Source organism: Elgaria multicarinata, chromosome 6 (genome assembly GCF_023053635.1).
Source record: "Elgaria multicarinata webbii isolate HBS135686 ecotype San Diego chromosome 6, rElgMul1.1.pri, whole genome shotgun sequence".
NCBI classification, from domain to species: Eukaryota; Metazoa; Chordata; class Lepidosauria; order Squamata; family Anguidae; genus Elgaria; species Elgaria multicarinata.
Genome location: NC_086176.1, coordinates 103050661 through 103078187, shown reverse-complemented (window position 1 = coordinate 103078187; position 27527 = coordinate 103050661). Strand labels below are relative to the sequence as shown.

The 27527-nt window shown below is 42.3% G+C and overlaps 1 protein-coding gene across 15 annotated transcripts in view; it reads left to right on the top strand.

The window, feature by feature from the left end:
- NEDD4L (NEDD4 like E3 ubiquitin protein ligase) overlaps positions 1 to 27527 on the top strand; it is a 289888-nt gene that overhangs the window by 116534 nt on the left and 145827 nt on the right. For 7 of the 15 annotated variants that reach the window (XM_063128205.1, XM_063128204.1, XM_063128209.1 and 4 more), the window contains 3 exons: positions 6458 to 6539; positions 8683 to 8721; positions 18019 to 18072. The exons of 1 other annotated variant lie outside the window; for it this stretch is intronic. In XM_063128205.1, coding sequence (XP_062984275.1) covers positions 6458 to 6539; positions 8683 to 8721; positions 18019 to 18072 — 175 coding nt within the window. Of the gene's footprint in view, positions 1 to 6457; positions 6540 to 8682; positions 8722 to 18018; positions 18073 to 21398; positions 22678 to 27527 lie in introns of those variants that run through there. 7 more of the 15 variants (XM_063128201.1, XM_063128198.1, XM_063128202.1 and 4 more) reach the window with 5 other exon arrangements.

Sequence of the window (27527 nt, the reverse complement as noted above, 5' to 3'; positions counted from 1 at the left end):
ATCTTTATTTATTTATTCCATTTCCATACTGCCCAAAAGCCAAAGCTAACAAAAATTCACAAAAATTTAAACCACAAGTACAGCATAAAAGCAATATAAAACCTGAGAGCTTAAAACGACAGTATAAAAGCGCAACCAGAAATTTCCATACCACGCAGCATCAAAGGCAAGAGGGAAATTTGGGACTCGGCTCTACAGTCACTCTTAGGCTTGCGTTGTGAATAACGCGAGATCTCGGCCCCGTTTACATGTAAGGCGCGACGACCTCAAGAAGAGAGGCGTTGTGGCGGCCATTTTAATTTTTTTTTTAAAGGGCCGGTTGTGTACAAGTGCTCAAGCGCTCGAGCAACACAAAGTAAGTTTTTTTTTTAAAAAAAAATGATTTCCCTGCTCCCCCCCCCCCCACCAGCCTCAATGGGCAGAGCTGGCTCAAGCCGTGGCAACGGGCCACACCTTCCCGGTCAGCTTGGGACCGCGGAAAAAGTGGGCCCAAGGTGTAGGGCTGTATCCCGGGGCCAGGGAGGGATGATTCCTCCCTGATCCCGGGATCCCCTGTGTGTCATGTGGACACACAGGGACGATCTCAGGGTTCGCCCCAGGATAAAGGCTGGTCTAGCTAAGGCCTTAGTAGAGGATCCATTCTAAGCAGCGGCATGTGCACGTGAAACGCTGAAAAACAACAGCCTGGTTTCAGGTGCCTCTTGGAATGAGGTAGGTAGGCTCCTTCTCTCTCCAGCCCCCACCCTTCGAGAGAATGCCACTGCGTGCAGGAGAATCTAAATTTGGATTAGTTGCTTCATAATGATGTGATGTGATGGTGATGACGTCGTTTGCCTAATATTTCAACCCTTGAGAGGGTGGAGCTTTCTCAGGCAATCAAATGGCAATCACCTCTCAGGACAAGTTTGTGGTTGCTGGAAACAATTTTAGACAGGTGCTAATTGTTCAGGGAAGAAGAGGCTGACTAGTTCATGCTGATGGGGTAACGAATGCAAATCTTACAGGTTATTGTGTTAATTGGTAAATGTGGCTTGGTTATCAAAACTCGGATCTGGCAAACTCTGACCGTAGCTGCAGTCTTCGGCAATAGAGAAGACTAGAAGTTGGAAAAAGTCTCCAGGCTCTGGTGGCTTCAGGCATATGTGAACCTGTGTCAGGTGCAGTTGCATTTGGAGTATTGTGTTCGGTTGTGGTCACTTCTCTGAGGAGAGTGTCTTTTCTGTCTTCCTGGTTCCACTCCTTGAACCATTCCACTCCGATAAGAAAAGCATTTATTTATTTATTGCATTTTATCGCCCAAAAGCCAAAACTCCCTGGGCGGTTCACAAAAATTAAAACCATTCAAAGTATAAAACAAACAGTATAAAACATGATATAAAATACTATAAAAAAGCATAACCAGGATAAAAACAGCAGCAGTGCAGAAATACAAATTTAAAATACAAATTTAAAACAGCAAAGTTAAAATTAAATTTATAGACTGTTAAAATGCTGAGAGAATAAAAAGGTCTTCACCTGGGGTCTGAAAGAATATAGTGTAGGTGCCAGGCGAACCTCCTTAGGGAGCTCATTCCACAGCTGGGGTGTCACAGCAGAGAAGGCCCTCCTCCTGGTAGCTACCTGCCTCACTTCCTTTGGCAGGGTCTCATGGAGAAGGACCGCTGAGGATGACCTTAGGGTCTGGGCAGGTACATATGGGAGGAGGCGTTCCTTCAACGCCTGGCCCCAAGCCATTTAGGGCTTTAAATGTTAATACCAGCACTTTGAATCGGGCTCAGACCTGGACTGGCAGCCAGTGAAGTTGGAAAAGGACTGGCGTGATGTGGTCTCGTTGGCACAGTGAAGTAGTAAGTAAGCTAATTGGAAAAACTGCAGAAAAGGACAGCTAAAATGATCAAAGGGCTACAGCAACTCCTCTATGAGTGAAGGTTACAAAAGCTGGAATTGTTTAGCTTAGGGAAAAGGCGAGTAAGAGGTGAGATGATAGAGGTGTACAAAATTATGCACGGTGGGGAGAATGTGGATAGGGAGATATTTTTCTCCCTCTCTTATAATACTAGAATCCAGGATCATCCCATGAAGCTGATTTGTGGAGATTCAGGAGAGATAAAAGGGGAAATGTCTACATACAACACATAGCTGGAATTTGCTACCACAAGGTGTTGTGATGGCCACCACTTTGGATGGCTTTAACAGGTAGTTAGACATATTCCTAGAGGACAATGCCATCAATGCCTACTAAGCCAGCATGGTGCAGTGGCTAGAATGTTGGACTGGGAGTCGGGAGATCCGTGTTCTAGTATGAACTCAGCCATGGAAGCGCACTAAGTGATTTTGGACCAGTCACAGACTCTCAGCCCAATCTACACCTCACAGGGTGTTGCTGTGAACAGAGAGAGGAGGATTATGTATGCCACCTTGGGTTCCTTAAGGAGGAAAAAAGATGGGATATAAATGTAATAAATAAATAAATAAATAAATCCTGCTGTCTATTACTACCTCCAGTATCAGAGGCAGCATACCAATGTACACCAGTTGCTGGGGAAGTAGGGTAGGAGGGTGCTGTTGCACTCATGTGCTCCCTGTGGGTTTGCTGTCCACACCTGGTTGGCCACTGTGAACAGAATGCTGGAACAGATGGACCCTTGGTCTGATCCAGCATGGCTGTTCATAATATGAATGACCCCAAAACTGAAAAAGCAGAAGTCACAGGTGTGTTCAGTTTTCATGGCTGGCCCAAAACATTCTGCTCCCTGAGGTGAAGGATAAGACGGCGCCTCCCCCTTCCATCTACAAATGTGAACTGGACTAGTCACTTCAGCACTGATAATGGTGTTAATAGCACACCTGAGGAAAGCAGGCAGGCTAGCCTTGGGGGTGCAGAGCAACCTGGTGTTGTATAGTAGCTAAATGAAGCTTTCCATCTTCTCGCACGATTGACGTTGGACTTGCAAAAGCCAGCTCTTGCACAACCATAGCACTTGCTAGTACAATGACTTTAGCATGTTGCACTAGCAAGCACTGCAGACCCTGCGCAACGAACGGACTGCATTGGATCCTTCCCTAACAATCTCAGATACAAATCCGCAAATCCCTGGTTTGGACCTCAGCTTTGCCATAAAGTCTTTGGGTGTTATTAAGCTAGTCCCACCTGCTCTCGGCCTCACTTTCCCACCACCGCTAATATAGAGATGATTATACTAACTTTACTGTGCAGGTTTATGACACAATCTATGACATTTACTGTTCTAAGGTACCATCTGCTTTAGGACCACAATATAGTGGCAGCCAGAACACCAGATGGGCTGGGGAGAGGGAACATCCCCTTCCCCTTGCCACCCTGCTTGAGGGGGATAGGTCAAGGCATAGCATTTGGACGCTGGCCTGAGAACTTCTGGCTGCTGAGCATAAATCTGGCAACTATCCCCATAGCCACTGTTACAGACCTGGTAAGGCAGTTATGGCAGCAGGTGGACATAGGAAGCTGCTTTATACTGAGTCAGACCCTTGGGCCATCTAGCCCTGTATTGTCAACACTGGCTGGTAGCAGTTCCCCAGAGCTTCAGGTAGTTTTTTTTCCTGCCCTACCTGGAGATACCAGGGATCAAACCTGGGACCTTCTGCATGCAAAGCAGGTGCTCTACCACTGAACCATGGCCCCTTTCCATGGGGAGGATTGGGAAGAAAACTTCATACGTCACTGTCCACCCCACCCCACCCAGTCCTCAAATGGCCATTGTCTCTGAGACTTGAAAGGGCTGGGAGCCATTGAGAATATGAAGAAATTCTGCTACTTTTCAGGGGAGCAGGTGCCTGAAAGATAAAAAGGTTTTCACCCAACACTGCTATGATAAGGTAGACCCCAGGGAGGCTTGCCTGGTGCCTGCCGTGATGTCATTTTGCAAAAGACCTTTTTTATCCCCTCTGGCATTTTAGTTATGAGTCAATCCCCAATGCTTGGCTTTTATGCTGCTCTGCCATCTGTTGTGTTAGATTTTATTGCTTTTAAAAACTGCATACATGTTATTGCTGTTAGTGCTGTCGTGAACAGATCTGAGACAGGCGGCATGGCCTCTTTTGTGATGATGCTTACTGTGATAGATGCACGTGACCTCTAAAACTAGAAGTAATGTGTTTTCTTCTTGAAAATGATTATTTTATTTAGATATGAATTAAAACTTCTGAATTCCATCTTGCCCAATGGTAATTAATTTTCTCCATTACAATTGTATACATGATCTTATAAATCCATTCTTTCTGATCTGGTGTTGCCCAGTCCAGACAACTTTTGTCCCAGCAATATTGAGATTTACACAAAGTTTTAACTTCCACTGGACAAGCTTTCTCCATTTGTAGTGATTTCCCCCTTCAAATGATGTGGAAAATAGCGATTGTGTGACAACCTGCCATACGATAGACAGCCAGTTTCTATGTCTTTGTACCATTAACTGTAGCCACTAGAGGGTAGCTGACCATTTCAGTTACATTAATTCAACAGTTTTATAATTTGGGGCCGAGCAACAGGTGGTCTGCCTGATTCAGGGGAAAATGAAAATACTTGGCAAATTTTCTCTTGTTTATAAAGTGTTGATGTTGTGCAGAGAGTAATTCTGATTCGTTGTTGCCAATGCATTTAAGCGTCTAACAGCACAATCCTATGTGTGCTCGTTCCAAAGAAAGTCCTAATACGTTCAGTGAGATTTACTCGCTAAAATATACTTCAGCGTGCAGCAGCTTAAAATAATTTTATTTTTATTTATTTGAAACAGTTGTACATTAGAACTATAATAATGTATGAAAAAACATATATCATTCACCTAATAGCACCACTTAATAATATGCTTCATACATTCGGAGTGTTTTGTTATCACTATCTTAAACGACAACGTACACAGACATATTTCAGTAACAGCTTTGAAAAAGGGGGTAAGACATATTAATAGAGGAAAAACAATCAAACAAAACCTGGCAGGCACACACAGCGGCCTAATGGCAGAAAGGCCTTTTGCTGTAAAATCACCAGCGATCCCCTTCAAAGACTCCCAGGATAGAGTTATGCCGCAATGGCCTCTGGGATACACGCTGGGCAGGGGTTGGGGAAACAGCCACATGAAGCATCAGAGCACCTGGTAATTTGTTGGGAGTAACGTGGGTTAGTGACCCACTGTGGCTTATTTTCAGGGTGCCTTATGATGTGCGAACTAAGCCTATTATTTGTAATAGCTATATAATACCTCCAGTATAAGGGGCAGCATGCCTCTGAACCCAAGTTGCTGAGAAACATGAGTGAGAGGGTGCTATTGCCCTCATGTCTTGCTTGTGGCCTTCCCTTTTGGGGCACCTGGGCCTAATCTACACCAAGCAGGATATTTAGGGTGACCATATGACAAGGAGGACAGGGCTCCTGTATCTTTAACAGTTGCATAGACAAGGGAATTTCGGCAGGTGTCATTTGTATATATGGAGAACCTGGTGAAATTCCCTCTTCATCACAACAGTTAAAGCTGCAGGAGCTATACTAGAGTGTCCAGATTTAAAAGAGGGCAGGGCACCTGCAACTTTAACTGTTGTGATGAAGAGGAAATTTCACCAGGTTCCCATATATACAAATGACACCTGCTGAAATTCCCTTTTCAATACAACTGTTAAAGATACAGGAGCCCTGTCCTCCTTTTCATATGGTCACCCTAGGATACTGCACTATGAAAGTGGTATGAAAGCAGTATATAAAAGGCAGGAGCCACACTACTGCTTTATAGCGGTATTGAAGTGCACTGACAACTGTTGGGGCGCATTGACACATACCATATACCGCTTTCATTGTGCTATATCCTGCTTGGTGTGGCTCCTGCCTTTTATATTCTGCTTTCATAGTGCAATATCCTGCTTGGTGTAGATTAGGCCCTGGTTGGCCATATGAAAAAGAGGACAGGGCTCCTGGATCTTTATAACAGTTTTATTGAAAGGGGAATTTCAGCAAGTGTTATTTGTATGCATGCAGCACCTGGTGAAATTCCCTCTTCATCACAACAGTAAAAGCTGAAGGAGCCCTGTCCTCTTTTGTATCTGGTCACTCTAGTTTAGCTTCTGCAGCTTTAACTGTTGTGATGAAGAGGGGATTTCACCAGGTGCTGCATGCATACAAATGACACTTGCTGAATTTCCCCTTTCAATAAAACTGTTAAAGATACAGGAGCTCTGTCCTCCCTTTTCATATGATCACCCTACACCAGGGCCACTGTGGGAACAGAACACTGGACTAGCTAGGCCTTCGGTCTGATCCAGCACAGTCATTCTTATTAATGGTTTAGTATCGTTAGTTAGTTGGACTAACAGATATAATGCTGGCGGGGGAATCCCTAAAATTTAAATATAAAGCCGAATCAAATTTCTTTCACAGCATGTTCTCTGTGGTGATTAAAATATGTAAGATTAATGGCAAGTTCTTCTTTTGCAGTGACCCATATGTGAAACTTTCATTGTATGTAGCAGATGAAAACCGAGAGCTTGCCCTGGTGCAGACAAAAACAATTAAAAAGGTAAGAGGGTAACATCTCCTGAACTGATGAAAATGAAAAGATGGATAATGCCCCAGTATGCTGCTTTGTTGGTGTGGATATGCATACTTTAAAAATATCTGTTTTTGTTTCAGTGGCCAAATACACATTATTTATCACATTAGCTTCTCGCTCCTCTTCCCAAAAGCTCTTGGCAGTGTTGATAGGTTTCCTCCTTTTTATCCTGTCTGTGAGGTTGATTAAGTAGTGTGGATAACAGGCATAATGTCACCCAGCTATCTTTGTGATTGAATGGGAATCTCAGTACAGTTCACCCCAGTTACTAAGGGCCAAAACAGACATTACTTGAAACCCACATCCAACAGTTATGTTTTTGGTCATTTTCATTCTAGAATAGATGAAAGGGCCCCAATTCAAATCAGGACCCTAGCGTAGGGCTAGGGGGTTCTTTTAAGATCTGGATCAGGCCTCCTGTATTCATACTAGAGTAAAATACATACATTCAAAAATATGTAACTGCTAGATACGGATTTAAAAATATTTGTTTTGGACTGATATCCACTGTGCCACACTGAGTAAAATAACAAAAGGCCATGCCGTGTTCTTTCAGGACCGGAGTGCCTTCTTTATGTTTGAACAGGAAGCAAATTATTTCAAATGATAGTTCAATTGATTGGACTAGTTTTGTTGCTAGGATAGCAATATTTTTAGCAACAGGTAGAAATGTTGCTAATCCACCCTTTATTTTCAGCAGAGGCTAAGAAATACATGTCTGCTGGACACATACTTGGCCACTGTGATATACTTGGCTTATAAGCATAATCAAAACATAATTCAACATTATTATTATTAATATTATTATTAAAATAGATTTTCAAGCCTTGTTTAAAAGCTAACAAAGACGGCCTAAAAATAATTTTACATGAATAAATAAAATAAAAGATGGGACTTCAGAGAGCTGGAGCCACCACCGAAAAGGCCTGAAAGGGGCCTATCTCCAGGGTCTATCAGTCTGATGGACCTTAATGTCAGGCTGCAAGAAGTGCCTCTGAAGCTAATACTAAAGCCTTTTCAACTCATGTAACTCACTAATCACATTTTATTGATTCGAGTATGTGAAAATTGAAAGCTGGTTCAGATCATTCTAACCCAGGTATTATTCAAACTCATCCAAAGAGAACTGGCTTCCAGTTAGTTCTCAGACCCAATTCCAAGTTCTTAAATGGTCTAGGTCCAAGATCTTTTAAGAACCATCATCTTTCATCTGTTTAATCAAATGTTTTCATGTCTTGAGGTGACATTTTGCTCCAACTGCCTTGGACTTCGGAGGAGAAGCTGGCAACTATGAGGAATAGGGCCTTGTTCGTGTTGGGACTCCTTTTGTAGGATTTAGGGCAGCAAAGGCCATTGGCTCCGATGTTTGTGAGGTGATGAATCCGCTCTGGTTTCAGTCAGAACCAGTCAGGGCTGTGAAGGAACTATCCCCATGTACTTCGGAGCTATCCCATGTGCTTTGGCTGGCTGGGAGATTCTGGGAGCTGTAGGTTAATACATCCAGAGGGCATCAGCTTAAGGAAGACTAGATTAAATGGTGGGATGTAGATTTGAAAAATATATCATTTATTTTGGCCAGAATTGTACGTTCTCTTCTAAATTTGGCAAAGTAGGTGGGGAGTGGAAATTTTCTGAGAAAATATAAATTATATTTATGTTCATGTTAACAGCTTGGCTCTAGAACTTGAAATTTATCCCTTTATTTGCATATGGTGACCATTTACCTCTAACCCCACCCCACCATGCACACCTTCCCGCAACTCCTTGGCAACATGTTAAAGAATGTTGATAATGAAATATTTAACAGCCTTCATTAAGACATCTCTGTACAGGTCATCAATGGACTGACTCCCACTGTGAGGTTCCTATTTATAGCTGACATCTATTTCTGGTTTATCCCACTTCACATACCCTCCCTTTTGACGACAGCGTCTTTATTATTGATGAAAGCTGTAGCTCTGAATTTTTCTTTTTCTTTTTTTTACTGTCACTCCTATTTGAAAATGCAGCAAAATGTACTGGCAGATCTTTAGCATTTTCTAAAACTCTTTCAGATTTGGTATTACTAAATGTGAATTTCTCACCCCCTCTTCTTCCCCACTCCTTGCAGACCCTGAATCCAAAATGGAATGAAGAATTTTATTTTAGAGTAAGTGTTTTCTAAATATATTTTTTTATCAATGTTGAGCATGGCTTAATGAGGTAACAAAATAGTAATCATTGTAGTATATGATAACACGTTCCAACTTGAACAAATGTTTTAAAATCTGCTTATTCTGCACCTGTGGAATTCCCATTTTATTTATTTGTTTGGGATATAGCTGTTTGTGTGGGAAAGATGTGGGGGTGCAGAGGGTATAAGAAGAAAAAGATTATCTGGTGTGATGGCATGGGATGCTGCAACCTTGATGAACCTAAGTGGGTCTAGGCCTGGTCAGTTTCTGGAAGGGCGACTACCAGGTAACCCCCATGTACATCGATTCCTGAATTGAGCAGGGGGTTGGACTCGATGGCCTTGTTAGGCCCCTTCCAACTCTATGATTCTAAGACAATTATATTTAGTTAAAAAGAAGCAGGTATAATTTTGCAGGTTGGAATGTTAAGATGGGTCCCAGGTTTTAAAACATTGAAGGCTACTTGTTGACGCATGTCCTCATTCATTCAGACACAGAAAGACCCCGTTCAGACATAATTTAATTAACCCACGATTTTCCAGGACACACACAAGCCCTTCTGGTAACAACCTAGGAAAGTGGGATTTGTAGGTTGTTTCCATGATGTCTGAACCCAGTCACATGAGGTTGTTCATGAATTGACCAAGTTAACTCATGGTTTGTTCTTATTTACCCCACAAATTGCCACTGGATGCTGTTATGTTTGAACAGGACCAATACGTGTGTATACTACCAATGCTGGTTTAAACGGGCCTTTAGCTGAGGGGTGATGTGCACACAGTGGGTTTATGCACTATGCTCTTACTAAATAGGGAATACTTTCATAGAATCATAGAATCATCGAATAGCAGAGTTGGAAGGGGCCTACAAGGCCATCGAGTCCAACCCCCTGCTCAATGCAGGAATCCACCCGAAGCATCCCTGACAGATGGTTGTCCAGCTGCCTCGTGAATGCCTCTAGTGTGGGAGAGCCCACATGGGGGATATTAGCTCACTCATTCAAAGTCCAGAAACATGAACCTTATTTTTACAGGTGTTTGTTTGCAAAACACATGCACTTGTTTGCAAAACACATGCATTACAGAGGAAATGGGCTTGGTTAATATAAGGCCTCCAGACACATGGATAAGTATACCACTTCTAATGGGGCTATCTAGAAAAGAGAGAGTAAAGATTGGGAGATTAGTACTTACCAAATAAGGAGGGAAGGGGGCACTGTGTAAGTAGCAGAAGAGGCTGTCTTTTGCTAGACAAAATGGTGGGTCGCAGGAGTGGGAACAGATAAATTTAGGAGAAAATGAAAGAAAATAAAGCAGGAGAGGCTATAATTACCTAACCTCAGAGAAAGGAGAACCCAAAGGAGTTCACTTACATAGGAACATAGGAAGCTGTGTTATACTGAGTCAGACCATTGGCCCATCTAGCCCAGTATTGTCAACACTGACTGGCAGCAGCGGCTCCCCAGGATTTCAGGCAGGATTCTTTCCTTGTCCTACTTGGAGAAGCTGGGGATTGAACCAGGTGACCTTCAGCATACCAAGCATGTGCTCTACCACACTGAGCTATGGCTTGTGCCCAAAAACTAGAAAAATGCTGGCAGTGCAGACTCATGGGCTTCTCAGCTTAGTTTCAAAGTACAAATACGGGGCAATAGCCTCAAGCCTCTCAGGCACTTTCGAGTACCAAATTATCAAGAGACAGCCAGAGAGTCGATAGATCCAAGTAGAGTTGGACCCTTGATTTCAAGGCATTCACAGTGATTCTGGGAAGGCTACATGGAGGCTACTGGTGACCTGAGAGCCACTACAATTTTCATTAAAAATAGATTTAGGTGGAGAATCTTGCCAGTGGAGCTTCTCCATATAGTTTCCAATTAAATCCAGGAATTCAGCATTCTACATGAGACTTTTTGTTAGTTGCTTCCCAGTGTGATGGCTTCCGGTGGGACCAATTCCACCATTTGGACTTTGAATTGGCTATTCACACATAGCTTGTAGTCTTCTACCAGGCACTGGAATGGTTATATACAGCTGGCAGATTGTGTCGCATTTTGAAAAGGGAAAGAACAGATCATGTTGTAGTGTTGCAAATGGCATAGTACTTCTGGCATGTGTCCAACCCACAGCACACGTGCCACAGGTTCTTGTAAAATGCATAGCGGTACCAGGTGAGTTCGCTTATAGGAACCTCTGGCTGCAGCGGTGGGACAAAAGTGGTCAGAGGGGGAATTTCCATCCTCACCAGAAATCAGTTTTAGTGGAGGCAAGTGGAACCTTTGTAAACACAGTGGTTGCTGACTAGCTAGCTTCCTCCATGCAGGTGTGGACTGCTGACATTAGTGAAGGCAGCTAGCCAATAAGCAACTACACACTTAAGGTGTTTACTGACTGAGGTCTCCCGAGCCTCCTATCAGCTTCTAGAAAGGACAAGAGTTTCCCTTCCCATTGCAGATTACCCCGAAAAGGCAGCCAGCAGTTCCTAGCTTTATTGACTACTAATGGATACCTGGAAACCAGAGCCTGGAAGATTGCAGGCCTAGCTATGGCATAGTAGAGATAGTCCTGGATTTCTGCTGGTCATGGCTTTGATTTCCTGTGCCTTGGCTCAGTAGAATAGAGACATAGCCACATCATCAGAGGAAGGGTTGTGCAGTGCATGAGCTAGAACGGGACATCTTCATATTTTGGAACTGGAACGTAGGAAGAACACTGGCCTGCCTAGCTCAATATTGCCTATACTGACTGGAAGTAGGTTTCCGGTATTGGAGATGGGTCTTCCCTGGGCCTATCTGCTGGTGCTTTGGTTTTAACTTGGGAGCTTCAGTGTTGTGTTCATGTCTGTTCCCTCTGGAATTCACACGTGCTGGCAAACTGACTCTTGACACTCACATCACTGAGACTTCTTTTATTGAAGAAATCACACGGTAAACAGCGTAATGGTTACATTCTCCAAACAACGCCACTTAAAGCGGAACAATGGTTAGAAAGCTTTAGGGTCCTTTTCTGATACGATCCTTAAGGCAATCACTCGGGTGTGTGGGTGTGCGTGTTTAGGGTTAGCCACCGTCCGATTTGAGCTCCAGACGCCACATATGCTAGCACCTCAAGGGATATGGCCACAGCCTAAAACAAAATCCCAGGGAGGGGAATGCTCTGAGCCACCAGAGCTGGGCAGAGAAGATAGGTCACGCACCAGTCAATCTCAGCCTGCCACAACTGATTACCATGACTATAGGGAAAGTAACATCACAGGCCCAGGAACTCCCCGGCAAGTAACGTTAGCTCTGGGGAAGCTCCCTTGCCACCTAAGTCAGAGCACACACACAATCCACAGCAAATGCAAGACCAAGTCTATGAAAAGCCTCACAGTACTTTTCATGGCACAGTTCTTAGAGATCCAAAGTCCAAATAGCAAAGCATCCATGTGCAGAGTGCTTTCAAAGGCCCAGCCGGAGATGGAATCCCAAGCAGGAGGAAGGCCAGGTGTTTCGTCGAGAGATGAAATCTAGCAAAGCGTTTTCCAGCTTTGCACCAGCAATTAAGGCCTATTCAAAGCCACTTGACAGACAGGTCCTCTGACCTATAAACCATGTCCATGTGCCAACAGGGCGGGATGGTACAACCCACCTTGATGAGTCTACAATCTGAGTGACAGCTTCCAAGAGCGGCCCCCTCCTTATCAAAACACTCTCAAGTTCCCAGACAACCAGCAGCTTCAAGGCCGCAACAGGCAATAAGCAAGCTAGATCCCGTGGGAACTTCTTACAGAGATAAGCTTGCAGAGACATCTGACATTCTCAAACTATTTCCTAATAAATCTACCTACTAGGTACAAGGCCTGACATTCACTTGGTTAGCTACCACTGCCTTTGGGTGTGCCTCCTCTTTATTAGAGTGTCTTGCACTGATGTCCCTTCCATACTGTAATTAAACAAAACAGGCGTTAGGGGAAATTAAAGACTTAATTTAAGGGAATTAAAGAGTTAGGGGGAAATAAATATTTATTTATTTGTTTATTGCATTTCTATACCGCCCAATAGCCGAAGCTCTCTGGGTGGCTCACAAAAATTAAAATCATTCAAAGTATAAAACCACAGTATAAAAAACACGATATAAAATACAATATAAAAGCCGAACCAGGATAAAAATCAGCAGCAGTGCAGAAATACAAATTTAAAATACAAATTTGAAACAGCAAAGTTAAAATTAATTTATAGACTGTTAAAGTACTGAGAGAGTAAAAAGGTATTTTTGGCAGGTGTACCATAATGCGCATTATGGTACATGTGTAGATATGATACATATCTCTTTCAAGGGTGGGGACAGCTTTGGCTCCTAATTTATTGAATCGCAGATAAGCGTTGGAAAGGGAAAGCAGGAATGCAGGCCTGGCTCTATGGCCATAGCATGGCCCATAGGGGGCTAGACCCATTAACTTATGTCCAGATGTGCCACAAACTGTGAACCGCTTGTGAACCGCCCAGAGAGCTTCGGCTATTGGGCGGTATAAAAATGTAATAAATAAATAAAATAAATAAATAAACTGTAGCTGCTTGTGTCCACTTTTGTCACCTATCCTTCTGGGAGGCAGTTATGTCCTTTTATCTGTACGCCACCCTGAGATCCTTCTGATAAAGGGCAGGATACAAATGTCTAAATAGATAAATAGAAATAGTAACCTGCCCAATCACTGGGGTCATCAGATGGCATGCTCCTGGTAGTTCTGCACGGACCTATGGCCCAATTAGAGCTTACTTACAGAAGCGAAGGCTCCTTTCTACAGAACTCCCTGCCTCAGGAGGTCAGGCAAACACCAACTTTGTGTTGTTTTTGGTGCCTCCTGAAAACATCTTTATTTCAAGAAGCCTTACTTGACTGAGCAGCCATAGTTTTTACTGGTATTCCGTTTTTTTAATATATATATATATATATATATATATATATATATATATATATAGTGTTTTATTCTTTTATCTTTTATTGTTCACTGTTCTGGAATGGCATATAAATGTTGTAAAAATAAATAAATAAGTAAATAAATAAATAAATAAATAAGAGTCTGTTGTGAATGGGGCTCTAGCAGTGACCTGATACAGACTCCCATCACATTTCCATGTTCTCACTGGGCCTGTTGAGACAACATGCTAAGCCATGATTAGGCCACTAACCCTTTTGCAGTAAATGGTTAGTGAGCATGTTTAAACTGATGTTATGGAGCCACCATGGTTAGGAATGGTTCACACGACACGCTAAGCTGTAATGAACTTGTTCAGATGACACTTCAGGCTCTGGGGTTAGCAAAACTGTGATTCTCTGGGGTTAGCACTAGCCAGAAGCTGTGCTGCTGCACACAACACTGTAACCCATGGTTAGAGCTGCTAACCCTGCTGCAGGCAGTTCAACTGTGGTTAGTGAGTGAGCAGAGTTTAGCAAAATGCATCGCATGAGACACCTTAAACCCTGCTGCCTAACCAAAAGCCTTAACCAGCAGGGTTCAAGGTGTCTTCTGAACAGGCCCAGTGTTTAGCTCAAAATGCTTAACCACCGTGATTTAGTGTGTCATCTGAACAGGGTCACTGATTGTCAGATCCCATTCTTCACTGCAGCTGGGCTTATGCCTTTTGTCCAGATGCTCAGATGCCCAGCCCCCTTGAGAAAGACTTTGGACCACCCCATGCATCCATGCCCATCCCCTGTCTCCGACAAACCTCACTCCAAACATTATTTACCTTGCAGAAGGGAAGCAAAAGCAGAGTTATAAACAGTCTGTTTTAAAATGAAGTTATTTCTAATTTAATGTAATGATTTGCTCAGGTTTCACATCACTGGTAATTTCCTTGTTCAACCTCTCTGTGAAGTTTTTCTTTAAAAAGAGAGTGAAAGAAAGACAGAAAGAAAGGGGGCAAGGTAAAATTTCAGCAGATTAAATTTAATCTTTTGGAGCAGCTGTCGGCAACAGACCGGGGCATTGTAGATTGTTAAAGCGGCGGTTCCAAATACTGTCTGTGCAGTTGGCCCTTTTTCGTTAGCATTTTGGAAACAATATTTTTAGCAGTGTCTCAATTTGGAGAGATTATAAATGGTTTTCTAATTGATTTTTATAGCACGTTTAAACAGTGAAAATAGAGAAGATTTTATTTCTGCAGTCATCCTTACTATCCTAGTGACATTGGTTCTTCTAATATACTCTAAAAGGGGGGAAATGAACCAAGCCTGTTTTGATTAGTAATGCACAATCCCTAGGAATTGTCTTGGCACTCATCTCTGAATGTCTGGTCCCGGCTTTTTCCATTCCAGTCACAACAAAGTTTAATACATAGGAATCTTTCTACCAGATCTTGTGTCTGGTCTTATTACACTTTACTAAGGCTGCAATCCCGAACACACTTATTAGGGAATAAGCCCCATTGTTCAGAGAGGGTCTTGCTTCCAAGTAAGCATGCATAGGATTGTGGTACAAGGCTGCAGTGCTCTGCCCATTTACTTGGGAGTAAGCCCCATTGAGCATAACGGAACTTGCTTCTGAGAAAATGTGCATTCTCCATGCAGCGCAGTATTTCTGCAGTTTTAAATGTTTGTCTGAAAGTGAAGCGATGAAACCAGTAAAATGGAAAGGGTGCAAGGCAGGAAAAGAAAGCTATCCAGGGAAACTTGATGCCACTTAAAAGCAAAGACCTGGTTTATACATAATGGCAATTTGTGGGTTGTTGCCCACAAAAGGTCCCAGGTTTATTTATTTAAACATACAAAAGGTCACAGGTTTGTTTGTTTATTTATCAATTAAAACATCTGTATCCTGCTCTATATCATTGGGATCTTGGTGGCATACAGATAAAATCAAACCGTATAAACAATAAATAATGTACACAGCTTAAATCGTCTTAAACCATTAATAAGCTAAGACCAGTGGAAAACTAAAAGCAATAAAAACAATTAAAACGACTTGCCACTTTAGCCCTCAAAGGCTTTTATAAAAAGCCACATTTTAACTTAGCACCGAAACCAAGCCAGACGGGCCTCCAAGGGGAGGGCATTCCACAACAGGGGTGTCACAACAGAGAAAACCCTCTCCCATGTCCCACCATACTGTATGGCTCATGCTGGTGGGACACAGAGGAGGGCTCCTTCAACAGATCTAAAATCTTGGGTGGGCATATATAGGGAGAGGCACTCCCTCAAGTATTGAGGCCCCAAGCCATTTAGGGCATTAAGTGTCATTGCCAGCTCCTTGAATTCCAACTGGAAGTTTATAGTCAGCCGGTTCAACCCCCAACATCTCCAGGGAGGGCTGGAAAAGTCTTAGCTGCTGCCATTCAGAGAAGACATTGCCTGAGTAGATCTGTCTTCCACAGCCTGGTGCCCTGTTATACTCTAACACCTATTATCCCTGGCTAATATGGCCATCGCTCACACTGGTTTGGGATGATGTCAGCTGCCTTCCAACACATCTGGAGGGCCCCTGGTTGGATCAGTGGTCTGGCTCAGTGACCTGATTCACACAATCATCACAGCCCACCATGGCTTATTTAAGCCACAGTGAATTGTGGCACCCATGGGTGCCAGGTTGCCAATTTATGTCTCCAGTGCAGCTTCCCATGACATCCAAACCTGGAGAGGGTGGCATGTTGAGATGGTTAACAAACAACTACACAACCCTACAACAGGCCACGGGCACTGGGTGGTTTATTAACCACCCCAACATGCCACCTTTGGCAGTTTGAGTTGGGCGAGAGTAATTTGGGAAATGAGCAAGCACCCAGCCGGCATGCACAGGGCTGGTGAACAAGCTACCGTGACTTATTAACCACCCTCATCTCATGCGAAGCAGACTATTATAAGGCACTTTTCTATGTTCCTGAACTTTCATGATGGAGTAGGCCTTGGATGGTCAGTGTTTGATGCTTCAGCTTGGAGGTGAACATGGTTTCATTGTTTTCATGTCTACATGCACTAATGTGGATGCTACTGTTCTATTTTTAAATTTGGCTTTATTTCTTCTGTCAGTATTTTTAATATTTATGAGAGGTTTGCCAACTTCCAGAATGTTTGTCATTCACATAAAAATAAGCGTGTTCAGGTTTTATTATGGCTCATTTCCTGTCAGGGTCATTGAGGCTGAGCATAATCTTCATGAGAGGTCTCTTCACTGAAGTAAAATATTGTGGACAGTAAGGAACTTGTTATGAAATTGTGAGGCAGTGAAGGGTCCTTAATGAGTCTTTTAATCTTTGTAAACAGCCCAGAGATCTTCAGTTATAGGGCGGTATCTAAATGTAAAATAATAATAATAATAATAATAATAATAATAATAATAATAATAATAATAATAATTATTTCCTGAGGAGTTGGGGTGCTTGAGAAATAAATCCAGGCCTCAGCTTCTCATAGTGAAAAGCCAGAAGTAGCTGCTTGGTTGGTTAGTAGTGGGTATGCAAACTCCCTTTCTGAAGTCTCTGTGACCCAGTTCTGCTTTTGTCTTAAGTAAGTTGGCCTGGTTGCAAACTGGCTAACAGATCCCTCTCTCTGCCTCTTTGTTTGATTGTGCCACCTCAAGTGGGAGGCCTATAAGGGCTGGCGGGAGGAGAAAGGGAGGAGCAGGGCATACCATTCCTGCATCCTCTTTTCCATCTGCAGCTCTCTGAAATATAGATGTGCTCTCTGGGTTGCAGTTGGGAAACCCTAGCTTCAATTAGGCCAACTAATAAAGCTGAGTTGAGTCCTTGAGTTCCATGATGGTGATGATGATGATGTGTTGTGGAAATGGAATGGGTCTATTGGAACGGTTGGAACAATCTCCTTTCTTGTGTGTTTTTCTGCCCCAGGTCTTCCTGGGGAAAGAAAAAGACAAGAGTTACCTAGTTTTCCCATCCAGGGAAGCCAGCTAAAATGGGGAGTGTGCCGCCTCTGGGGCTGGGAGGCAATCTCCTTTCTAGAGTTCAGGAGGAGGTGGGGCCTACCCCTGTAGCCCCTGTTTGACTTCGATCTTGAGTAAGGGTGTGAGTCATTGACTCATCTCCCTCCCTTTGCTTTGACCTGGCTGACCTTAGGCAATCCAATCATGCTTTTTCCTCTTTGTTTAAGCTGTGATCCTAAATGCAATTACTGTGGAGTAAGTTTGATTGAATACAATAGGACTTACTTCTGAGTAAACAGGTATAGGATTGTGTTGTTAGAGAAAGCTTGGAATCCTTGAACTAAGCAACTACTATACCCATAAATACACTTTAAAAAGAAAACAGATCATTATATTCTTTCTTTCTTTGCATCTTGTAGGTAAATCCATCTAACCATAGACTACTGTTTGAAGTGTTCGATGAAAATAGATTGGTGAGTATTCTATCCTGTATTTATCATATTCATGTAAAGCAATGGCTCCTTGCCCTGCCACAGTATTATGCTTCTTTCTGCCCATGTTATAGGAAAGTTGTCTATGGTTTCTCAAATCGTGGCATGTGTGAACATGAAAGCTGCTTGATCATAGGATTATAAGTGGTCAGGGCTCAGGGATTGGCGATTGGGCAGAGTAGGGTTGATGAAAGAGAGAAGTGTAGTGGTTATGAATCCTGGAACTACTGCAAGTCCTGAGACCCACATACTGGTGATAATGCAAGACAGAAATAGAGACGTTGTGTTGTATAAGCTAGGGAAGAAGCAATATGGGAGTGACCAGTGGTAGGAGCCAGTCCAATACCGCCAATATGGTTTCTATCTTTGGATAGGGGACAGTGGGTGTGCCGAGTATGTTTAGATAGAGAGCACAGTTTTGTAAGATAAGAGCTGTATCGGACTGCCTCCCACTTGCTTGTCCACTGCAGTCACTGAGTAACAACATCAAGTCTTGACTTGCATATGTGAATTAGAGGCTCCTCATCTGAATTAGAAGCTCACATATCAACTTGTCTGTGTTAAGAACTGCCACTATGGCCCTGTTCCAGATCGCTGGGGACAGAGCCTACTCTGTGGTGCCCCCTAGTCTTCCCAGCCTAGATGTAGGCTGCCATTTCCCAACATTGCTATTTTTTAGGCATCACATGCAGCCTCCACTGCTGCCCTGAAATTACCTAAACTTGCTATTAAAAAGGTGTCCATAGCAGCTACGGAGTGCCCAAAGTGTCAAAAGTAGCTTGGTTTTTTTGGAAGTGCCGGGGTGGTGGTGGTGGTGAGGCAAAGATGACATTAGACCTCCTGAAGTTGCCCACCCCAAACAAATATTTTAAAATAAATAAATTGTTCAAGCTTTTGGTAGCTTTATGGTAGTTTTTGTAGTTCTTATTTATCACCAATTGGCTGTTGTTTGCTTGCTGTTACTTTGTTGTCTATTTGGGTCTTGCTCCAGTTTTATTATAATGGACTGAGTTTAAAGTGTTGGTTCCAAGCCATCTGAGAGGCTTCTGTGGGTGGAAAGAAGGGCCATAAAATGTATTAAATTTAATATATAAATGAAAATACACATGGCAAAGAATGGAGCCCAAAACATTTTTTAAAAAAATAAAAAACAGTTTTGGCACAGGTGGTGGGGCGGGGGAGAGGGAAAAATGGCTATTTAATCCTTTCCCTGCCCATTTCTTCTTGCTACAAATCTCCCCTTCACCAAAGCATTCCTCCTGGCGTTCCCAACATGTATTTGTGAAGGGGGAAGTGGCTGGCTTGATTTACATGGCCAAATTCTGAGTAGGAGATGCACTGAGGGCTCATCTACACCAAGCAGGATATTCCACTATGAAAGCACTATATAAAAGGCAGGAGCCACACCAAGCAGCATATAGTATGTGTCAATGGGCCCCAATAGTTGTCAGTGCACTTCAATACCGCTATAAAGCAGTAGTGTGGCTCCTGCCATTTATATACCGCTTTCATAGTGGAATATCCTGCTTGGTATAGATGAGCCCTGAGCTGTCTCTCCATCGAAGTGAATTTTGAACCCCTTGGAAGTAAGAGGGATCTGAGAGTGCACATCAAAGCCCAGCACTCACAGGAACCCACTGGATTGTGGATTCTGTTTACAAGAGTAGTAAGGGTTGTTTGTTCATATACATTGGGAATATGTCTTGCAGTCTGAAAAACTGTGTTAAAATAATGCTGTAGCCCCAAAGATGCTCCAGGCCATTTCCAGTGCTGCTGCTGCTCCTGCAATGATGGTGGTGGTGGTGGTGGTGATGATGATGTGAATAAAAATGCCTTTTCTCTTTTGGTTTGTTTTTATTTTGTCTTGTAGTCCTGTTAACACCCTAGAGGGTTGTACCAGGCTTTGACTGTTTTTATCACTTAAAAATTGTTCTCGTGGTTGTTGGGTGTGTGTTTTTGTTTGTTTTTCTTGTAAAATTGGAGCTGCCTTCTTTCTCTGTGTGAAAACCAGCTATTAGAAAACTGTGGCTTAAAATGTCTAGGATGTGGTCCCGACTCAACACCAACATGATTTTTATAGCTCTTGATACGAGGCTTTCATTTATAAAGCAGGTTGTTTTATTTGCCCGTGTAACAGGGTGTTCAATTTCATTGACCCAGTTCCTAATTCTTGCTAGAAGAGCATTTTCAGAATGTACTTCAGCTATACCCCACCCCCCACCTCCGGTTCTATCTAAACCACCACACAAAGCAGAGCCAAATTCGGGCATTGTTTAATTTTGATTTTCGGTCTGTCTGTTTGTTCTTCTGAAGCTTTTTGGCTCCTAACAAAGCAGAGGGCTATTCCCTGCTGGAAATCCAAGCTTACTAATATTGCTAACTTTCTCCTCGGAAAGTTGCCAGCGGCGGGCAGCATTTCGGCACAGCAGTTTAAGTCAAATCTATACACCCCCATTCCAGATTTCATTTGCCTTCTCGGACTCCTAAAAAGCTGCAAAAGGAAGTCCGTTTGCTTGCTACTGTCTGCAGCTTGAACTGTGCGTGTAAGAGTTTCTGTTCTTTTTTTCCTCCCAGAAAGATCTGTGTATAGCCGAAGCGGGTTATTATAGTTCGTTTACGGTCGCAATATGATATCTGTGTCTGTTGCTACGGCGAATAGATTGCTACTGAAATCACTTTAAGCAGAAGGGGGAGAAAGATCTAGTTCCTAGCCCTTCTGTTATATTTATTTACAGTAGCAGAATGATACTTGAAGGCTGCGGCCAGCTTTAAACAAACGAAGTCTGTGTTTGCGTATGTGTGTGTGTGTGTGTGTGTGCCTTTCTCCGGCCATTTTTGTGATTCTGTACAAGAATGCAAAGTGAAGGAAGATTTTTTGGGGGGGGTGGAAGGGGCGTGGAATATTGTGTACTGCTGCGGTGTGGGTGGGTGGTTCCCCCCCCCCCCGGCTTCTTTTTTCACTTCTTCCCAAAGTGTTCTGTGAATATGATGTAGCTTAGATTTATAGCAGAGCCGAGTGCGTTTGCTGCCTTAGTCAGCTGGGAGAGAACTCCTGTTGGGGCCCGCTGCTTTCTGATGGAAAAGGAGCAGCTGTGAAGGTGCTGTTTCAGGCTCTTGCTGGTATTAAAGAGGGGGAAAAAAATAGTAGCTTGCACTGGAGAGAGGGAAATGGGTCATGTGATGCCAGCCATCCTACCCTCTGTCACAGTGTGGACGAGCACTGATTGCTCTTATCCAATCATGCATGGAATGCCGCTGGCCACTTGGGCTATTTCTGCTATCTGTCGCTATCAGTATAGCAGTGCTAACAGTTTGGCAGATGGGACACTTTTTCTTGGAGTTTATGTCTTCAGTTCTTAACTTCTGGGAGTGCCTGGAGTCGTTGCCGTCTCCCCCTCTCTCCTTTCTCCCGAAACCATGGCCCATCGGCTGCGGTTTCATTTTGGCTCCGGACGAAGCAACACAGCTCCTGAATCGGAGAGCCTAGACCGTGAGAGAGAAGATGATGACTTTTTCATGGCATTCCACACTTTGCCGAGACGCAACGGGCCTCACCCGTTCTCCAGGCACAGAATGGATTATGGCGACGAGGGGGGCACTTTGCAGGAAGCCGGTTCCTTGAAAAGGAGCACATCCATGTTTATTCCTCAGCTTCTGAACAACATTGATGCGCGCCCCACAAGAAGCTCGTCCATGCTGATCTCCCTTCAGCGCAAGGCTGTCAACGGGCATGCCGATGAGTGTGGGGGCTTGGAGTCCCCCCCGGAGGAGACATGTAACTTCTCAGATTTAGGGGAGCATTACGCGTCACTTGTCGGAAGCCGTTCTTCTCCAACTAGTCCGCAGGTAACCCCAGAGAATTCTCCACCCACACAGCCTGAGAACATTGGACGTGAGGTTAATGGAGGGTCTTCTAACCACCGAATATTTTGTACAATACCTTCCAATAACTGGAATGACAATGGTGCAACCACCACTCAAGATGATGACACAAGCAAAGCAGCACTGGACTTAAACATTAGCGGGGTAAGGATTCAGCACCGAGCTTCAAGTGTGGACATGCCCCATGTTACGCTGATGCCGTTCAGTTCAGAAGCTCAGCATCATGCGTCTGCCTCTGAACCCAGGCGCTGGTCTCTGCAGCATCTGCCAGATGGGTCCGCCAATTCAGGGAAAAAGTTATTTGTTTTCCAACTGCAGCAGCCTCAGTCAAACAATGTAGGAACAGATTACAATTTTGGTTTTACCGGAACAAAAGGGGATCGGTTGGTCAGGTATCCACGGATACGCCTGGAGAGGAGTACCTCTTATCCAGTGCAGCTGCAACCAGAACGGGTTAGCCCCATGGAGGACAATGGTGTGAATCTGGCACTTCATGGAAACAGCACAAATGGTTCTGAAATATCCCAAAGCAATTCTGTGGAGCGGGTTTCTCCAGGGCAAGGGTGCACTTTTAAAATCTGCCCGGATCAAAATTCAAGGCAGCAACACTTCAGAATTCTTGTAACTCGCGGGACTAATGAGAAAGGTCAGGCTTCTGGAAAGGAAAATCCTAGTGTTCCTGGTTCTGTGGCAAGCAACTCCTCAGTAAGTAGAAACATTAATGTCCCAACAACTTAAATTTTCACTTCGCTTGTTATATGTCAACAAAATTAAAACCGAGATGCTTTGTGTATGTTGCATAATTATGGAACTTAGATCAGCCATGCTAGAAAGAACGATATTGCTCCAGAACAATCATGAGGCATCTTTGTTTTGTTCAGCTAAAATAGCTTTGAGTTATGACTATATAGCCTGTGCAATGTTTTCAGGTCTCCTAGTGACTCACGTGTTACTTAACTCAGTGCTGCGTCATTTAAAGCCAATTGGATTATTATTACATTTTTTTTCAAAAATCTATAAGTCAGTGTGCCAATATTTATAAATGGTGCCCAGATTGTAAAACCTCATAATTATTTTTTTCAAAAATCCCATGATCTTTATATCTTCAAATGATAGATAAAATATACATACTCACCCTGTACACATGTGAACAAGCACTTTCTACCCCATTAAGTAATAAGGAAACAAGATTATAGTTTTTAAAATATCAGGGTTTATAATAGTTTTAGGATGCAATTCTTTATGCACTTACCTGGGAGTAAGTCCCATTGATTTAAATGATGCTTACTTCTAAGTAGACACGTATAGGATTGCACTGTTGTTTACGTAGGTACACTTTTAATTCAAAGGTTTCACATGCATGATGTTGCTTGCTGGCCAGTTATAAATTTGTAATAATACACGAGAAACTGTTGCGAAATCCCAAATATTTGTTCTGTTCGTTTAAATTCAGGGTTTTTTGTTTTAGCCATCACTGTAAAACATTAAAGGATTTTCACTTTTGCAGGACAATTACTTTTCTCATACATAATGAGTTTTTTACATGTAGAAATATATAAGAGAACGAGTAGTTTAAAAGTAAATGATGTGTTTCTTTGATGCATTTTTGCAATTCCATTTGCCACTTTAGTCTTCCATTTGCCACTGGCCAGTTGAATTTTCAAGTTTGGTGATGCAACATCCAGAACAGTAGCTGTCATGTGAACAGAGTTCTTGGCCCTCACTGCTTCTGTGTCTAAGTATACATTGCTCTATCCAACACTCTTGTGGTGTAGTTCAATGCAGGCAGGCAGTGCAATAACTACTGCTTTAATAGCGAGACTTTTCGTATGAAGACATTTATTCCGTCATACTTTTGCTCCCTGGCACGTTCTTTACATACAAATTTGAGAAAATTATAGATACGTAGCACTAAAAATATGTCAAATAAAGGAAGCAAGGTTTTTCATTTTTTAAAAAAAAACTTTAGAAGATGATATCGTTCTTTAGGTATTGTGTGGTATGGTGAGTGTGTGTAAAATTCTCCCTGTGTTTTCCAGATTTGGGAGATGGGGAGGACCCAAACATGTAATTGTTTTGTTTTCTTATTGTCCTTGCCACATCCCTCAGTTTTGTCATGTACATATTGAAATGGCATTAAAATTGTTTGAGGTTCTTTCGTACTCTGAGTTTCTGGCATTGACATTTTTAAAGTCGTGAGGATTTCTGCACCGATGCTTCTGTATTAAAAAATAATTTTGCATGAGCCGCTTAAATCTGAAGTGCAAAGCATAATGCACAAAGAAGCTTTAGATATCATTGAGAGTGATTAAGAAAGGCAAAGGTTGTGTTGGAATTGGGGCCCAAATTATGCTGTAATCCCAGCTCAACATTCTAACTACTATACCACACTGGCCTTTAACCTTGCTCAGGCTGTGGGGCCAAAAATCCACTCCCCAGTGCACGTTTCATTGCAGCATTTACACAGACGTAGACCTACAATGTAGTCCTTATAGGCCACTGTCACCTGCACAGTAGTAAACAATGTCCCCAAATTTCAGCCATTTACCATTTACAGTTTTCTTTATTTAAATCAAAAAGTGGCTGAGACGTGAAAACTTCCAAAGCAATCAATCGAGGTGGGGTTTGTTTGTTTGTTGCCATTGGGGTCTGTTTTTAGCTCAGCCTGTGTAAAAGTGCTGGGATACATTTTTAAAAGTAATCAGTGATCTAGGAAAACAGATTTAAATGTCCATACAGATTTTGTTTTCAACAAGCAAAAAAAAAAAAAAAAAAAGACTTCAGGACCAAAACGAAACAAAATCCCAAACGTATATTGGTTTCTATCATTGGGATATTTCTTGTCCCAGGCAACGTAAAGGGTCAGGGTAAAAAATACCCCCAGGGGTGGTTTGAACAAAAACTGATCCAAGGAAACTGAGCCGCCTTCCCTTATACATACCAAAACAGACGGAATGTCATCATGAAGTACCCAGATGGAGAGTCTTCTCTGTAGCGGCACCCACCATTTGGAAAACCCTCCCTCATATAGTTCGGAAGGCAGAAAATGTAGCATCATTCAGATGCCTCCTGAAGATACACTTGTTCACCCAGGCCTTCCCTGGGCCTTAAATAATTTTTTAAAATTAACTGCACCACTCCATTTACTGCTCTTTTATTGTTATTGGAAGTTTTTTAATACTGTGTTTTAGTATTGTACTCACTGAGAGGTTCTGTTACGATCAGCAGTGTAGAAATGTTACAAATAAATAAAATAAATAAGGAAGCAGACCTCAGTGCCGTTCTGCCACCACAAACAAGCTTTTGCTTTGGGACATTTTACTTCCCTAAGACACTTCGGAATTTATCTTGCAGGAGCAGTGAAATATCACAGAAACCATTTGTGTATGTTTCTTCTTCTTCTTCTTCTTCTTCTTCTTCTTCTTCTTCTTCTTCTTCTTCTTCGTATTGCATAAGAAATATTGCATATTGTTAGAATCACTTAAAGGCAACACACTTTTTTTGTTTGTTCCATAGACCAGTCCATAAAAGTTGTTCAACCCAGTTCAGATAATGCCAACAGTTTTGTGATTCCCAAACAAATACCATTAGGTATAAACCGGCACACCAGCAATTAGTAGTATACATAAGGTGTGGCTGTGATGCTCAGGGATTGTGTGTGTGTGTGTATATGTATGTATGTATATATGTATGCACTTTCCCATTCCCTTCACTATTGGAGGGAGCCCCATCATGCTACATGAGCCAAACTGGCTCTGAAGTTGCACAAAAATAAAAGTAGTGATGTATGCTACCTACTGTGCTTGTGAGGTGGTATTCCATGTAAACTTGAACCCAACTTCAACTGCCTAGTGGTGTGTGCTCAGTTGACAGTGGTTATTATGAATTTCTTTCTGGCTATTTTCTGCTCACAGTTCTACTGAACTAGTAGCACATTCTATATCTGCATGCTTAGAACTATTCTGGACTGTTTGTGTGGTCTCTGGACATGTTTGTGTGTGTTTATTTTTAAAGTTCAGGTGAGACTTGCCAACTTGAATACCGTTTTGCTTGTAAACAAGGATCTTTGGCACCTTTTTTGTTGTTGGTCACCTCTTGCTCATCTAGTAAGTTTCAGAATTGGGCAAATTACCAACCAGGATATGAAATCCTTACTTTCTAAATTAGAAATATATACAACTAAGGGGTGAGGATTGTTCTAAAGACATGCTGGGTGTTTAATGTATGAGATTTCCATAGTGGATATGTTGAAGGCTAACTGAGTACAATGTCTACACTAATGTTTTATGGTTCTTTTGTAACTTTTGATTGTTTTAGTATTTTAAAATTGTAAACTGCTTTGGGTGCCTTGGACAAAATACAATAAATAAGCAAACACGAATAATGCTTAAATGCACACAAGATGTAAGTGAGCACTTCTCCATGCTAGTTTGGTCAAAGCCATAGTGATGAATTAGGTATGGACAGAAAAGATTTACATTTTTTATTGTATGTTAACCCTCAGAAATTTAGATTGATACTGTAAGCATAGCTAGAACATTCTTTAAAGGGGCACTTTTCAGATATTTGTTGAAACTGCTGCTGATCCTTATCTATGTAGCTGTCTGCTTTTTTACTAGTTTCGCAGAAGAGCTGCGCACTTACATTCTACGTGTTAGCCCCGTTCAGACACAACACTAAGCCAGAATGAGCCATGATGGATCTTGCTCACATCTGTTCCCTTCTCCTTCTTGTGTCAAGTAAGGAGACTGAAAGTTTTGGTTTTACAGTTTTCTGTTACATTAGAATTTGGGAAATTGTGCTTTCCCCTTTCTAACTGTAATGGCTTCAGATCCTGGTTTGTTAATTAACCACAGTTAAGTGAACTTAGAGTCTTCCAATCTCCCTTCAGAGCAGAGCGAGAGGGAAGGAAAAGGGGAAACATGAAAGCTCGGAGCTTGTTCTCCTAACACAAAAACACAGTTTACCATTGCTTCTGAACTGGGCTATTATGTGCCTTTTCTGCAATTTTCGATGGTGTTGCAAAAGGACTGGAGAATGCACACCGACTTTGTTACATTAAGGAAAATCATGGGTTACAAGAATTACGTCTTATGAATTGGCCATTAACAAATTTTAATCTAAAAGTTGGAAGAAGGATTTTTCATTAGACGCATAAAATGATTTGTCTATATTTAGGGTATCTTATTAATTATAGTAAGTGTAAGCTTATGAAACAGCCTCGTTGTAACAATTTTGGAATCTTAATAGGTTCCAAGCAGAAGTAGACAAATGTATGAAGGGTTAGGTATTCAAGAGAAGTTTTTGGTGATTTGTGGTTTTTCATCCTTGATTTTGTACCGTCAGATGCGTTTAGTTTCCAAAACAAAGCAGCATGTCCTCACTGCTGTCATCTTTTAGTAACTCTGATATCACTAAAATTTGCCTTCCATTGTTGTAGTAGGTTTGCCCAAAAAACACAATTTTCAAAAAGGGACCAATTTTTAAACGGATCTTGCAATCAATACTGTGCTTACCATCCAGTACAATTATTTGGATTGTAATCTGCTTTGAGC